Consider the following 17,247-nt stretch of genomic DNA (forward strand, 5'->3'; position numbering starts at 1 on the left):
CAAGGTCGAGTGGCCATGATCTAATGCCAGTCTAGATGCTTGGTGGACCACCATTGATTAGGAGGCATCATCTGGTGCCTGTTTGTGCCCTGGCGCAGCCTGTTCGCACTGCTAATTTCTTTTTTTGAGGGTTTTTTTGGGGGGTTGGGGGGGGTTGGTGTGGTGTGGTGGTGGTTTGTGCCTCTGTTATACCCCTTTTTGGGCTGACTTGTCCGAGCTATGGAGCGGGCTGCCCTCTTCATCATGACCACTTAGTGGGAAAATCAGGCCATTCCATTCATCAGGTGGGCCATAATGGTGGCACCTGTTTATTATAATTATGGATCATTCATTTTGTGGGCCGGCAATCAAATTATCAGGGTTGTTGGCTGTTAGATCGTTGTAATTCTTAGAGGATGCAGGCAAACCAAGGCGGTCCCCTGCAGTGTCTGGTTCATATTAATCACTGTGACCTCTTTTTACAATCAATTCAGACATTCCTTGATAGATGGTTGGGATGGGATGTGATACACAATCCAGGTTGGGTACTAGAATCACTTCTAGAATCAATCTGGACCTTTTGTGTTGCTGGTCATTGATCTCCTGAAGGCCGCATTTGGGGTGCAGGGCCTCCTTTAGTACACTCAAGGATTCAAATTTTTTTTTTTTTTTCAATGACTATTATTTGGGATGAAAATGCCTCTTGACTGTTTTTATACCTCGACCATCTCTTATCACTATTCTTCAGGTGACTATTCTTTTGCCACTAAAATAACTCTCTTCTTTTGCCACCAATCCGACAATCCTTCCGTGCTTTTTAATTACTTTTTGGTAATTTTATCGCAGACTTAATCTTTTGGACAAAAAATTTCGCCTTAGAAAATGATTTTTGTTTAATGTGTTATATTGAAATGGGCTTGTTTGGAAAGAAAATGATAGGAAATGAGATTGAAAAAAAATATTACAAATATTTCACTTTTAAAAAATGGATTTTCTTTTTTATTTCTTTAAAAAATTCTGTATAATTGGGTCTTTTGCCAAAAAAAAGAGATGGGAGAAAAGAAAAGAGATAGTAAAAAATTCAATTTTTAGAAGATTGATTCTTTTCTTTCTTTTAAGATTTTGCTTGGATGGGTATGTTTAGTAAGAAACTGACATAAGAAGTCTATAAAATATTTCACTTTTAAAAAATGGGTTATTATTATTATTTTAAATTAGGCTTAAATGGGTTCTCTGTGAAACGCTGTACTTCGAATATACTTTTAAAAAGTCAAATAATATTTAAATAAGATTATTTTTAGTTTTATTTAAAAGTTTTTTGAATTATTTTTCCAATGAATTTAATGAGGAAGTTACAATTATTTTCACCTTATCATGCAATGAGGGGGCAGCTCCGCCGGCTGGAGGAAAGAGAGGAGAAAGAGACGGGGAGATGGAGAAAGTGAAGTTGAGAGGAGAGGGAATAATAGGGGATTATATTTTATTTTAATATATATATATTTTTAAAGGGTTGTTGCAAACTGAGATAAATTACTTTGGGGAATAAATAATTGAAGCAAAACGAACGATCCAAATGTATCCAAAAATTGATTTGGAACGTTGGTTTTGATGGCTACTGATTGGATGGTTGATGTGATTCAAAATGGATATGAGATGGTGATACGTGCTTTTAAGTAGATTTTATAAAGCTAGCCAAACAACCAAACTTAGTATGGTTTGGTTGCACTGTTTCCTGACCGTCCATTTGTAAACCTCAAGATTCCTACAGTCAGTACCTTAGATCAGCTGACCAACATGTTGGGACCACGTCATCTGCGGCAGGACCTGACAGATGAAGGGTCTGGACTGGTCCACGCGTATGCTGTCGTGTCTACACTTTAAATTAATTTATTTAAATTTTAATTTGTCACTGTTAAGGTGAAATTATTGCGAATGTGACGTAACTTTCGCACTCTCAGTGATTGATTAAGACACTTTAACTTGTAATTATTTTAGTGGGCATCTCTTTAAGAAAAATTAAATGTTACTTGGCTCGCATCTTTCAACTGTCTAGTTGTGGGGCCCAGATGGTTCTGATGCCTGATTGGAGGGCATCTAATGTACATTTAGGACTAAAATAAAATAAAATCATAGGCTTGAATTAAAGGAACAAGTGTCCATTAAATCAGAGGATATTATCGTCGATTCGATCTGATTTTGGGGCTATGCACAATAATCTGTGGATCCGACGGTTTTGACGATTTGGAATAGGCACGTCCATCCCACACGCGTACGGATGGAGTGCATGTGCATGGATCTTATACTCTATCAATGTATCAGATATGATTAGCAGGGGGTGAGAGTGAGACTTTTGGGGGAGCGGATTGGGTGCGGCCAGGGTCCTTACCGTGGGGCCCACCTTGATGTATTTATTATATATCCTTGCCGTCTAAATCTCAGGTGGACTATACCATGAGAAACAGTGGTGATTGACCATTAAAAACTCTTTGTGGGCCACAAAAGTTATGGATGAAGCTGATTTTTTATTTTTTATTTTTTTTCCTTAATCCAATTTTGTGTGACCTTATCAACAGGTTGGATGGAAAATAAACAATACGGTGGGCCCTAGGAAATTTTCAATGGTGGAACGTTCAATCATCAGAATGGTCCACTTGAGATTGGATTTGCTTCATTATTTTTTGGTTCATGACCTAAAATGATCTGGAAGAACTGATGGACGGCATGGATCCTAAAATGATCTGGAAGAACTGATGGACGGCATGGATCCTAAAATGATCTGGAAGAACTGATGGACGGCATGGATATAGAATACACAATCAAGGTGGGCCCAACGGTAAGGGCCGGGGTCGCACCTAATCCGCCCCCGACTTTTGGCCCTTTCTTCTGCTTACTGCTTTTACGCGTAGACTCCAATGTTAGTTTTGCCCCCATGTAAAAGATGGCGGTGACTCTCTAACCGTACACATGGCATAGTTGCAGGTAAATCTAGACCGTCCAGGTCACTGAATCGACCTTAGATGGACTGTAGGCAAGAAATTTCACGGTGGAGGAAATATTAACCTTCTGATTTTTCTCTTCAAATGTGAGCCACTCACTACATTACTTCAAAGGTGCGCTCCAGGAAGGTTTCAGTGGTGGGCGGCACCATCAGCAATGTTTCCTGAGGTGTGGTCCACTTGAGTTATGGGTCTGCCTTATTTTTTTGTATCTCAAATCCTAACATGAGCTGGCTCAAATGAACGGACTGGATGCCGCACATACATGACGGTGGGCCCCACTGAGCTTTCTGTCGCATAGGCATTTTGTCGGAAACTGGCGTCGTTTTCTCAAGGGTATTTCGGTCCTTTCATTCCCATGGAAAATAAAACGCACTGCCCCACCGTACACGTGACACACATCTATTCAAATCTGCACCGCCCCCCCGCGATGGACTGGACATGGTCCACATGACATGTAAGAAAGACAAATGGCATTTTGGTAATGAAAGCTCCATAGCCCTCCATACGTCACGCTCGTGCAAAATCCACATCGTTCATTAAGTGGGCCACACTTTTCATTCCAAAAATCTGGTACTCCTCTCATCAGGTGGGCCACATATCTGCCAAACAGCCCATTGAATAGCTATCGACCAACCAACATTCCATATCCAAATTCTAATGTACGGTTCATGATACAACTTTCAGTGGGCTCCACCTAATAAACGGTATGGATCTCACGGACATAACAAAATGGCGCGTGGGGTAGAGTTGGATTTCTATAAAAAATGAGAAAAACCTTTATACTCTGGCGGAGCCTGATGGATGATACGCGGCACTTAGAAATTGAATACGTTGGGCACAAGTAGCTCTAATTAAACTATCCAAATTATGGGTCCTAGATTAGATGCATGATGAACAAAAAAATTAGGATTTTTTAATAATCTGACTATCAGATTGGTGGACATTTATTGGACGGTTGGAAACAAGTGTCCAATAAATTACAGGCTTGGATTGCTCAATCAATCTGATCTCCGGATCGTGACTTTAACGTCAGGGTATTCCACAAATACACTAACTTTAATTCGAGTTAAATCATGGCACGAGCACGATTACTATATGCCTGTATATCACTAACCGTACTCTATCAGAGTATCAAATAATTCCCCTTCAAGATAGAGAAATGAGGGTGGCATGGGCCCGGTGGCCCATCTACCTTGAAGAGCCCGACCTAACCCTTGGCCCTTGCATGATGGTCCTATCAATTTTCGGGCCGTGCTTGGGTTCATATCCTTTTAGCCCGGCTAGCCCGATCTGATTTTTCATATAAATACGTCATTTCAATTGCTGGTTAGGCCACCTCTCTATCTTGAATATAGACCGTTGGTTTCATTCATCTAAAATATCTATTTCTTTATGCATGTTGGGTCCACTTATCAATAGATATATTATAAATTTTCAAGCCTAAAATGAGGATTTGTTGGGCGCGGGCTTGGGCCTGATCTCTAGCCAAGTTCGGGCCTTGAGTCTTAAGTGGCAGTGGGGGCCAGAGACTATAATACTCTGGCAGAGTATGATGGATGATAAACAGGCATTTAGAAATTACTTAAAAATTGTACACACATCATACAGTTAATTCAAATTAAAAAATCCAAATTATTAGATACGTCACGACTAGAAATTAGATTGGTCGACGTTTATTGGACGGTTAATAATAAAAATTTCCAATGGTCTTACCTCAACAAATAAGCATCCACAATCAGATATTAGGATTGATCAACCAATCTTAATTTTGGACCCTCACTCAATGATAATGGTTTTCACAATTTAGTTTAATTTGAATTAATCTATAGTACTTGTACTATTTTCAAAGCGCTCGCATATCAAGCATCACAAGTAGCCAGAGTATAAAATAACTACCCCCCAAGAAAAAGCTTGCCGAGCCCAACTACAAGGGATGGTAGCAGTTAAAGCCTTCACACTCAAAACAATATTCAAAGAAACACGGAAAGATAGACAAAAGAAGTGAAAAAGACTAGTCTTTATTAGACAACTACTGGTTTTGGCCTTCTTTCGCAAGCTTTTCAATCTTCCAAATGATAAAAGTTTAAACACTCTTCTGTAGAATCATTACTTAAATTTGAATGGTAGCACAGAAGGTAATTGTAGTCGTTGAGGATGTCGACGCAGCTCGGTCCGCTCTCCGGTGGGCCATTCGAAATCTCTTCCGCAACGGCGATCTGATCACTCTACTTCATGTGTACCCGTCTTCGCGATCGAGAAATAAACAGAAGTTGAGGACACAAAGATTGAATGGCTTCCAATTGGCTTTATCGTTTAAGGAACTTTGCATAGGATTCCCTGAGGTGTGTTATTATTATTATTATTATTTTATATAGTTTTTGGTACATTTGATTTGGGTCATGGTGTCACAATTAAGATGATACACAGAAACTCGGTGTGAAGCTTGGCGCATATGTCTATTGATCAGGTGTGAGCGCTTAGCACGCTGACTGTATCAGTGGAATGATTCGAATTGTTCGATAATCGATTTTGGTAGTGTTTGGGTGTGGTCCAAAATTGATTTTTGGTTGAATATGTTGATTTGGAGAGTGTTTGATGTGCACCCGAATCGCCGTTTGGTTGAATATCTTGATTGAGGTGACTTTGTGTTGAATTTTCTAGTGTTGGGGTGGTGTGGAGAAATGAATCAAGAATGTATGGATTGTAGGTAGGATGTTTAATTGGGTTGGGCTATGGTCCACCCAAGAGATGTCCCTTCCATCAGACGGTCCAATTTGATTAGGATAGGCGCCAATTGGAAATGCGAAATTGTTTATATACCGAGTTTCGGTGTAATATCATTTCCAGTTTACTAATACTTGTTTCATGGATGTTCTTGTAAGATTCTTTTTGATCTTAACATGATCCCTCAAGGGTTGTGTTTTTGAGTTGCAGGTGAAGGTGGAGATCATCGTCACCGAGGGCGATCAAGGGGCCACGATCGCATCCCTAGTAAAAGAAACCGGAGCTTCGACACTGGTTGTTGGACTCCATGAGAAGAGTTTCATTTACAGGTATGATATTCATCTTTCCTCGATAGGTCTAGTTCCTCCTTTTGGGACCAATGGAATTGGCCAATTGTATGGTGTCCAGCTCAAACATCTTGAATTGGGCCCACACAAATTTCAACCGTTGATCGTAATTGCTGATTGCAATCGTTGCAAGCACAGATCCTCATCAAAATGGCTCTAATAGGATGATCCTTGAATACCTGTTGGTGGGCCACCAATGGGATTTGCAAGATTGATCACTGGTGTTATTCTTTTTTTAATGTTGTCCCATTTATAGTGGGGCCCACTATGGGGATTGGGCAAACCATTTCACCACTAGATCAGTACCTAACTGCATTTCTTGTGTACTATGGCTTAAGATCTAGATGAACAAATATACACTGAAGAACGGTGTATAGTTTATACACAAGCATTCTTCATTGTATTCTCTTTTGTGAATTACAAAGAGTTCTGATATTGAATTATCTGAAAACTGCTAACCATTGAATTTTTTCAGATCAGCGGCGGCCCACAGCTGCATCAATGACCTCAATTGCCGACTACTTGCTGTGAAGCCGACATCAGCGGCGTTCGATGGCACTCCAAATGCAGAATTCTCACAGATTGAGACAGTGAGTCTATGGTGGGTAAACAAGTTCCACTCTCATTTCTCATGTAATGGTTGCCAAACGCGCCAATGTTGCTTTCGCGTACAAATCCGAGTTGTGTTTGGTGGGCCCTACCATGTATACATCGCCCTCCAAGTGATGGCCCACATGTGAAAAATGGATGTTAAATGGTCCACACGAAATGTATATCCATGGCCTACATATAACTTGGCCTTTCTAATTTTGGGCCATTACGGGTACTGGTGGGGCCCACCTGACCAATGGCCTGAACTTGCATACTTGTGTTCATTGATCTCTAACGAAGTTCTTCAATTTCCAGTGCTTCACAGCCAAAAACCCCATGCCAAAGCTTCCCAAGCTCTCTAGGCATGATATGGAGATCAAGGAGGAGAAAGGGGAGCACATGAAGGAAATATACACCTCCAATTGATTTCATTGGAACGGTTCCGGGCCCACGGTCCACCGTTTACGACCGGTCGATTGGTCTGGTCTTAGTTGGTCCACTGTCAGATCATTTCATTTTATCATCCAACCTCTCCGATTCACTAACATTACATGCCTAATATTGTAATACGTGTTTACCAAAAATCTACGACGATTTGCGGGTGCTGCGGGCCCATGTGATCAGACCATATATGTGTCGATTCATGATCGATGGTTGGATCATGATATCAGAGAAGGAAAATTTTATGGTGGATTTAGGTGGCATTGATGTCATTATGGTGTATGCTCTTTGATAATTAAGATTAGTATATGATTTAAGGGGCCGGCCACGGCCAACTGCTCATTAATTTTTACAATGGCCTATGTCACTTTCTGCTGTATTCAATGTTGGGTGGCCCACCTAATGGGATTGAAAGGGATTCTGAAGATTGATATTTGAACAGCCTTTTATCCGTCTTGAGGATTGAAATTCGATTTCATGGGTGTCTCATGGGTCCCATGATCATCAACTGGTGTGAAAATCAGGATGATCCAATGGTCGGATGATAGTCTCAGAGCCATTGGAAAGCTGATGGTATGATTCATTTTAGTGGTGTGGCCCACCCAATTAGTGGGCCAGCATGATTTTCATACAGGTGATCACCATGGTGTAGCTAAGGGTGCAACACCAATTTTTGGGCCGTGCTTTGATCTACTAGCTTGGGCATGGGCCAGGTTTAGGTCTTGTATCATGGTTCAATTAACTTTCGGCTCAGGCTTGGGTTCGTCATTTCAGGCCGGACCAGCTAGCCCAACCCAACTTTATATGTATGTGTTATATCTTATAAATATGATATTCCAATCCTCAGTTAAGCAATCCATTCTATTTCTTTATGCAAGTGTGGCCCACTTGATTGATAGATAGATTAGTGACATTCAAGTGGGAATACAGATTTTATCATTTCTTCGGTGGGGATGAGTTGGGTTAGGCCATTTCTCGGTTGGAGTTTGGGTCTATTGTTCTAGGCCCAAGGCGGGCTATGCCTTAAGCTTAACTGTTGGGTTGGACCGAGCCTAGGCCAGCCATGTCTTAAACCTGGGCCATTAGCTACCCTTATGTGTGGTCCACCTTTTGCATATATGGGAGTTTCCAGAATTAGGTTAGAGCCGCTCATATGTTATCGTTAGCAAGAAAAGATTGGAGGCATATGAAAATTAACAACAACTATTCTCGTCTGATTAATCAATTCTTCAAAAGATTTATCAGACTGGGAAGTGAACGATTTGATCACTGAATATTCAATTCTTCCTTCAACTTGTAATTGATTCATAATAATTTTTAAAATTTTCATATAAAAAAATACAGATTCGTGTCGCCATCTTTTCTGTAGTTTCGATAAAAATATTTGATTCATCTGCCAATGCAGTCAACTCCATTGGTTAGAACGACTTCCATTGAGTCTCTGCACCTATCCTTTTTTGATGTCTGTCCGAGTCATGGATAGCTCACTCGGCTTAGCTGACTCAGATTCAATTGAGTCCAATCTGGTTCAGCATCATGAGCCAGCCCTGAACGTGGAAAAATCTGACTCTTTCTGCCTCGGTGAATTGACTCAGGACCAATCGAGTCGTTTGAAGTCACTTGAGTCTTCAATCCATGCTCTCTCTGGTTAGACGATAGAACAATGTACCAGAAAGAAATGATGCAATTATTTGTATTGCATTTAGATGATTATTTGTGTGGATAACTCTGCCAACTTGGTCAGTGGACCCCACACCTGATCTATTTCAAGTGGATTCCACAGTTAACAACTATCTTGTCAAGATCAGATGATCTCCCATGATGGGTCCCACCAAAAAAACCAATGGTTGGACTTTCGCTCATTAAGCATTAAATTTAAGGGCCCCAGGGCCATAAATTGCAATGAAAAAGACTGTCATTTCACACACTTATATAGCCGTGGTTTTTAGCTTTCTGATAATGAAGATAGAGGTTGCTTTTGTTAGGATTTTATCCTTCTACCATTGATGTATTTACTAGAAAAAGAATTACTATAATAGAACTAGGCATGGTCTGGTCATAATACTAGTGACTATTATAGCAAAGATAGTGTGGGAAAGGTCAATGGCAACCTTATGGAAGGCCTAGATCGAAAGAAATAATTATGAGGTTAGGGATAAAAATTGTCTAATGCCCACTTTAAGCCGCTTCAATGATGATGACCTTGCGGCTATTTATTAAACCATATGTGTAAGATATCGTTAGAAAACAATTGAAAAGCTTTATTATATCTAGCTATTTAACCATGTTTCATTGATTTTGAAAGATTTTACAAATAAACGTTGGATTTTTATTTCCTTTGTAAATACTTTTAAAATAGGTAATAATTATTTACCTATGTAATTACCATGGCAATTCCCCTGCATACCTTTGACAACTGGCTTTTTGAAAGTTAAGACCACGGAAGGGTGCAAAATAAATATAGAGCCCACTGGAATGTACGAAATCCAGTATGCCATATGATTCTATGGCATGAGTCCAAAAATAATATAGATCCAAAGCTCAAGTGGATTACACCATAAGAAATAGTTGAAATCCAATGCTTGGCTTTAAACCTTTTTAAGCCTTCAAAAGTTTTGGATCAAGCTGATATTTGTGTTTTCCCCTTATCTATGTTTGTATGAGCTTATGAATAAGTTGAATGACAAACAAACGTTAATATGAGCCTGGTAAAAGAAATACCTTTCCACTATAGACATTTTAGGCTACTATTTCCTATGGCATGGGCCACTTGAGCGTTGGATTTGCCTCAAATTTGAGCTCCTACCCTAAAATGCTGCAGTAAAACAGATGGACGACATTGATATGTCACAAATATCATAGTGGGGCCTACAAATTTAAGTCATCCCTTTCATGCCAATTTTCAAGGCAGAAACATTCATCAAATTTCAAACAAGGTTAAAAATTAATAATGAGCTTTTTATATAGTATTTACAAAAGAAATGAAAAATCAAACAACCCCAAAATTCAATTATTTTAAGGGTTGAATTTTAGTTTAAAGCTATAGTTTAGTTAAGGAGAGATATTGTTGAGATTTTGAAAATCTCACAACGATATTAAAGAAATATGCCAAATGATGATATTATTGCAACATTATCTAATGAACTTCTCTAATCTAACAAGTATATTTATTTGTACAATAACTCAAGTGGGCCACTGACTATTCTTGCTTTACTTGGATCTATTACTGCACAAGTTTGATTACTTGTTTTCGGAGATTTAAGAGAATGGTTGAAATTCTATTGCAACAATCGATTTACATGCTTAAAATCACTTGGTGTAGCTCATTTGAGTTTTAGAATGACCTTTTTTTAAAAATAAAAAATAAAAAATAAAAATTTTTACACACTCACACGCACTCCACACACTCACACTAGTGGAATTTCACCACGTATGGATACTCGAACGCTTGACCGGGTGTTGAAACTCCTAAGAGTCTACCACCCAAGCAAGAGTAAGGATCCAGCTTTGGAATGGCCTGATCTCTTGGCATGTCCATGTATTGGATGACATGTGCACACATTAGAGTAGATCTGCACATCGTGTCCTAGGTTAAACTTAATTCACAAAGCGTTGTAGTGGCCCCACACATCAATTGTCTATGGGAACCATTTCCGTATTTTCTTTCTAAAATTTATGTTTTTAGAAAAAAAAAAAATTTATATGAAAAAACTGTTTGCCGCATGGAGTGGGTGGACAATAATCAACCATGTGGATCACTGACCAATAAGCCCTACTTGTACAACTAAAATGGAAACATGATTTATTAATGTGAAAATTTATTTAACGCATATTGGTGTAGATGACCTGGCCCAAGAAGTTTTACCACTCAACATCAGGTGGGACACATTTAATTAACTGAACGGGCATCATTACAAAATTTATTTAAACTATTACTTTCTCAGTACTAGTGACTTATCTTTTCTACTAGTGTAAGTGCCCAAATGTCTAACTAGATACACCTTGATCCATAGCTCAAGTGGTAGGCTGAGTGAAAGATACTTCATTTCAACACTGAGGTCTTGGTATCGATTGGTGGGGATGGCTAACAGTGAAGTGTGAAATGATAGTGGGGTGTACTAACCAGTTATATAATAATTATTTTTTTAAATGTCTAACTAGATCCTTTATCTATGACACACTCACACTCCCACATGAAATAAGTGCCAAGGGAAATCGAAACTAAGTTGGCTTTAAATGGTTAAAACTGTAAATCTTTTAGTAAGTTAATCCCCCACATAAGATGAATATATGTGCCATCATACAATGATCATAAGTTAGTCTTAAAATATGTGATAGTAATAGTACAATTAGGTATTGAGATCTACCGACAACAAGTCTTCTTAATTAACAACTTTTATATTTAATCTCAACTTATATCCATATATGTTTAAGGTTATATCATATGTAGTTAAGCATAGAATTCTATCTACCAAAGATAATTTGCCATCATAATCTATGATTGAAATTATTTTAGTTGTATTCACATGTCTCACATTAGTTTTCTAAGCCACAACCCAATACATTTAGGTGCAAGTGAACTAAGCAAATCTCTTATTTTTGTACCAAATGATCAATTACATTTGGATTACTGTACATTTGAGCTAGCTATATGGGACCACATCTGAAGTGTTTTAGCAATCCAAACCATGCACATAGTCAGAATCCTCATGTTCACCATACTTCTCGAGATCCATCCTGATTCAAAACTCAGGTGGGACACACCACAGGCATAGATGCCCAAAATCTATATATTCACTTGACATGCTCAATATAGTTTTAGAGTGGCCTGATTTTTTAGGTGCCCACAAATCGTGATGGGGATCACCGTATAAATGGATTGGATGGCAAAAACACAACAAGATTGACCCCACATTCCATCTGAAAATGTCTATGGCGGGCACCACCCTCCCCATATCCCCCACCGTTCGTTGGGGTGGCGCCCATCGAGAATGGATGAGGCTTGATTTTGGGATATAGGTCTGACACGAGAGGGCGCATCTAATCATAGGAATGGATACCAGCCAAAAATCACAGTGGTCCCCACACAGCTCGAACATATGAAAGGAATCTGATCGTACGTGTGAGTTCATACGTTGGCTGTAGGAACGTCTCTCTCTTTTTAATATATATATATATATATATAAAAGAGAAGTTATTGCCTCATTGGCTACCAGGGCGGATCCTGATGCTCCATAGTGCATGCTCCACGGAAATTTAAACCACCCAAATGGTGGGGCCCAGTGTAGATGGTGCATATCTCCAAAATGAATTTGGTTATAATATCCTGACATCTGTTTAATACACATTAGTATGTTGAATTTTGACCATTGATTATTTTCCATTCTAACCATCCATTAGATCTTAACCAATCGATCATTTAGAAAGACTGTTCGATGAAATTTCTAAGTTATCGAAAGACTGTTCGATGAAATTTCTAAGTTATCGCCCATCTGTAGTGGGACCCACTATTCTAAAGTTTAATCAAAGGTAAGAACATGACACGGGTAAGATTTTTGTGTGAATGAGTATGGAGCGTGAAGGTCTGCCAGAGTATCAAAGTTTTTTTCGTTTAAAACGTAGTTAAGGAGGGAGAGCCTGGAGGGAGAGCCATGTTGGTTGGGAGTTGGTGCCAGGAGGTTATACGTAGCCGCGCTCGCGCGCGAGCAACGCTTGGATGGTTGGCTCGCGTTGGCACGCCTTTTCTCATTCACACGTCGCGTCTCCGGCTCCTCAGCTCCGCTATCCTCGACTTGAGAGTATGCACAATACTCGGGTTCTGAATTTTGAGAAGTGGGCCTTTCGTTTCGTAATCTAGACCGTTGGATTCATATATGTCGATGAATAATTCCATGAGAAGCTTACGTATAGGAAGATCTCTGTTGCTTTCTTGGCCTTTTACTTGTTGAATGTGGATCGTTGGTGTATTTCTCTTCTTTATCATTTTTGTAGGATACTGAAACGGAAGTTACTGTTTTAGTATGGTCCATCCAGATGGATAAAGCATATCAATGGTCTAGATTAGTGAACCATGGACCCACTTGTCACTACTTAAGATCCGTGTATACTAGGCAAATCCTCGGGTCACACGGTAGTCAATACGGAAATATAAAGCGAACTCGCGCGTGTGCTGTGCAAGCAGCTCACACATGCATTATTTTTATGGGAATGAGATATCTGATTCGTCCATCATTCTAATAACACCCAGAAATTTTCTAATTTAATAATAATATCAGTTTTTCATCTGGATAACCGTAAAATAAGTTGAATCAGTATTTTAACCGTCCATTTATTATGCAAAAGTGTACCCCACTCTATTGAGTTGACCACCCTGATATTTGGTCCATAGAATATATAAAGTGGGGCCCACATTATGAGGTCTTGGATCTTTGGCTCTATATCACTTTGGCACGTGTGAGAAGTGGGTGCAAGTAAAGCACACTCGCGAGGCAGTTAGCATAGGTTGATCAGGTAAGCTCAAATTACGAAAATATCCCCGTATGAGCTGACAAAGACGGAGAGTATGCGTCACTTCACGGACGCGGTTTGGCTAGTGGCACTGACATCGACAGTTAGCAGGTGGCCGGTGGCCGGTTGTCTGCAGGTACCACGATGTATGTGTTTTATCCATCCGGTCTATCCATTTTTTTTTTTTTTTTTTAAAGATCATTCCATGGCTTGATCCACAATAGAGGCAGATCTAAATCCCGGGTGAACCCCACCACGAGAAAATAATATGGATTAAATGTCCACCATTAAAAACCTACTACGGCGCGGCCCAGACCCGAGTGAAGGGAAAAATAAATAACAGCTTGATCCAAAACATTTGTGGCCTAAGAAGTTTTTAACGGTGGGCGCTTAATCAAAACTATTCCCTATGATGTGGTTCACCTGATATTTGAATCTAACTATTTTATTCTAATTTCATAAATTATCTGAAAAAATTGATGGGCTGCGAGGATGAAATACATACATGATGTTGAGGCCCACAGATCACCAACCACTCGTCTCTGATGAACAGCATTGTTTCACTGTCAAGCGTTGATTGCCAGCCAATAACAGCTTCCTAGGCTGCATAAGTTTTGGATCACGCTGTTATTTGTTTTTTCCCTTATGTATGACCTAATCAGTATTGCGCCCTAGTAGGTTTTTAACGGTGGACATTCAATCACTATTGTTGTCTGTGGTGTGGTCCACCTGAGATTTAGATCCTCTTAGTTTTGGGATCAAGTGCTAAAATGATCCAGAACAAAATGGATGGACAGCATGGATAAAACATATACTTCATCTGGGCTCCCACATAGCACCGACCACTGGCTAGTGGCAGCGTCACCGGCCAAATCGCGTTCGTTCGTCAGGTGGTTTGCATTGGATGGTCCCCACCCCAAATTCATTGATTTATAAAGTATCCATTTGGGGCCCACTAAATAGATCAACCAGGATAATTCAACCGTTGAGAATTTTAGACTACAGATCACTGTTTGTAGTGTCGGATGGGAAATCGGATGTGTAGTGAGTAACTCTGTTGGGTCACCGTGAACGAATGTGATTTATCCCCGCCGTTCATCTATTTTTCCAGCTAATTTTAGGGGTTGAATCCAAAATTGAAGCATATCGCAAGCTCAGGTAGGCCACACCAAATGAAGGAATGATGAATTCCACCGTTAAAACCCCCCTAGGGCCCACAGTGATGTGTATTTGTTATCCCATCTCTTCGTAACACAGCAAGGTAAGATGCAAATATCAGCTTAATACAAAAAGTCTTTGGTGTGGTCTACTTGAGCGTAGGATACACTTCATTTTTGGCATCAAGCTATAAAATTGTCTGGTAAAACGGATGGACGGAGTGGATGAAATGCATACTTCATTTTTCAACAGTGCACACCGGATTTTCAGTTCCATCAACTGGGGTCAAATTTTTGTGATCCGGACCGTTTAAAATTTTTATCCTACTGTTGATGGACTATGCCTCAAAAATCCATTTCAATTTATGGCTCAAAGAGACTATTAAAAAGATAAATTCCATACCCGTTCATATTCAAGTGAAAGAGTTCCTTATATTGTTAGGTAATCAAATGAGAGTAATTTTTGGTTTTCGATAGGCCTAAACTGGTACCTATAATTTGAACAGTGTATTTTGAATTATTATATTCCACGTAAGCAATTTTTACGTAATTTATACGTGCCTGCGCATCATCCATCACACTCTGACAGAGTATCACAGTTTTTCACGATTAGGCATTCTACTTCTACTTAAGCCGAGGACATGTAGATTATATCGTAGGCTCGTAGCGGCGATTCCGGCCCGCGAGTTGCGAATGCCCACTGGCCACTGCTAGTTCCAGTGGCGGAAGCTACATGGGGGCCCACAGAGATTCCCGTGAGAAATCCAATCCGTCCATCAGTTTTTCTAGATATGATTTTATAGTTAACTTAAAAAAGTGGTAATTCCAGGTATCAATTGGGCCACACAATAGGAAACGATGGGATGGAAATGTCCACCGTTGAAACCTTTCCGAGGCCCACCATATTGTTTATATTCCATCGAAACCGTTCATAAGATCATTCCCACTTGGATGAACTGAAAACACAAATATTATCCTGACCTAAAACTTTTATGGCCCCACGAATGTTTCAATGGTAGGCGTTCAATAATCACTCTTTCCTTCCCTGCTACCATTTGAGTGTTGGATCTATCTCAATTTTGGGCTCATGTCCTGATATTAGCTGTAGAAACTGATGGACGGTATGGATTTATAAGAATCATCTCGATGGGCCCCGCGTAGCTTCTGCCTGCAGGAACTTCCTGTTCAAGGGTGCGTACGCAACTCGCGTCCGCGAGTCCTCATTTTGTACCGTCGAATCATGGGCCCCAAGTTGATGAACCATTTCTCAACAATCCTCAATGAATGTTATTATTGACACTCTGATCGGCGATCTGCAAACAAACGGCTCAGAAAAGAAATACGACCATCTGGAAATTATCAAAATATTGTGTGGCTAAGATCACCCAATCGGAGAGATTTTCGAATGATGGTCCATCAGTGCCAGGCCCACGATATCAACTGGCATGGATCACCAAACCATGGACCCTTTCTGTACAAACTGGAGACCCGAGGACATCGATTGATTGATGATGATCACATGGTTCCCGAGGGATGTGAATTATCTGATTCCATCCTCTTGTCTTGAGTTTTTACAACTTAGAGCCCATGGTCTTAAGATCCAGACCGTTGATTTGATGGACTCTACCTGAAACATGTCAGACTGATCAGGTGGGCCATCTGACATTCCTCTACATGAAAAAAGCTCGTGTTGACCTACACCCGCGGTCTCTAGGAGCCGATCAGCCCAGCCTTGGGAAGGAAGCGGATTGGGTAGTAACTCCCTACGACTCAGCTTACTAAGTAAACCCTGCTAGGTCTACTCTAATTTATTTAGTCCATCCAATTTTTCAAATAATTTTAAAGCTTAAGCCCAAAAATGAAATACATACAATGTTCAAATAAATCACACCTTGCAATAGTTGAATTGAACTTCTATTGTCCAAAATTTCTTAGAGGCCACGGGTTGTTTGTTCATCCATTTTTGTATGATCTTATAAACATGTTGGATGACAAATAAACATCAATGGGGGGAATAAAAAGATTTCACCGGTGGAAATTATTATTGGTATAGTTTATGTGGCATGAGCTACTTGATCTTTAGATATGCTTCATTTTTTTATCTCAACTCCTTAAATTAGATAGAAAAGGAGATTGATGGCATGAATAGACCATGTGCATTCAAGGTGGGCAACTCAGTTTTTTCCAAGGAATAAGTGAATAGCTCAGTACGTGACTTGATATTGTCTTTAATAGCCGATCAGCCAAGCCAAACAAAGGAAGCAGATTGCATTGTCTTTAATAGCCGATCAGCCAAGCCTAAAAAAGGAAGCAGATTGTCCAGTGAGTGACTTACTGTAATTTATTAATTTTATCCACTCTCTTCATCCATTTTTTCAACTAATTTTAAGGCTTGAGCTCAAAAATAAAGTAAATACAATGTTGAAATCGACCATACTATAGGAAATAGTTGAATTGAACTCTTATTGTTGAAAATTTCTTTAGGACTATATAAGTTTTGGA

General features: G+C 39.7%; 1 protein-coding gene across 1 annotated transcript; it reads left to right on the forward strand.

The window, feature by feature from the left end:
- Window positions 1–4,759: 4,759 nt before the first annotated feature.
- On the forward strand, window positions 4,760–7,549 carry LOC131235466 (uncharacterized). Its single transcript, XM_058232649.1, has 4 exons — window positions 4,760–5,320; window positions 5,913–6,031; window positions 6,525–6,650; window positions 6,956–7,549. The coding sequence occupies exons 1-4, from the start codon at window positions 5,099–5,101 to the stop codon at window positions 7,041–7,043; spliced, it is 555 nt and encodes a 184-aa protein (XP_058088632.1). The 5' UTR covers window positions 4,760–5,098; the 3' UTR covers window positions 7,044–7,549.
- Window positions 7,550–17,247: the final 9,698 nt, after the last annotated feature.

Source organism: Magnolia sinica, chromosome 19, assembly GCF_029962835.1.
Source record: "Magnolia sinica isolate HGM2019 chromosome 19, MsV1, whole genome shotgun sequence".
Lineage (NCBI taxonomy): Eukaryota > Viridiplantae > Streptophyta > Magnoliopsida > Magnoliales > Magnoliaceae > Magnolia > Magnolia sinica.

Excerpts from the sequence above, each read along its gene's own strand:
- LOC131235466 (XM_058232649.1), top strand. The coding sequence starts at position 5,099 with ATGGTAGCACAGAAGGTAATTGTAGTCGTTGAGGATGTCGACGCAGCT. Across the intron at positions 5,321-5,912 it reads TTTGCATAGGATTCCCTGAG|GTGAAGGTGGAGATCATCGT; the intron begins GTGTGTTATTAT and ends TTTGAGTTGCAG. Across the intron at positions 6,651-6,955 it reads ATTGAGACAGTGAGTCTATG|TGCTTCACAGCCAAAAACCC; the intron begins GTGGGTAAACAA and ends TTCAATTTCCAG.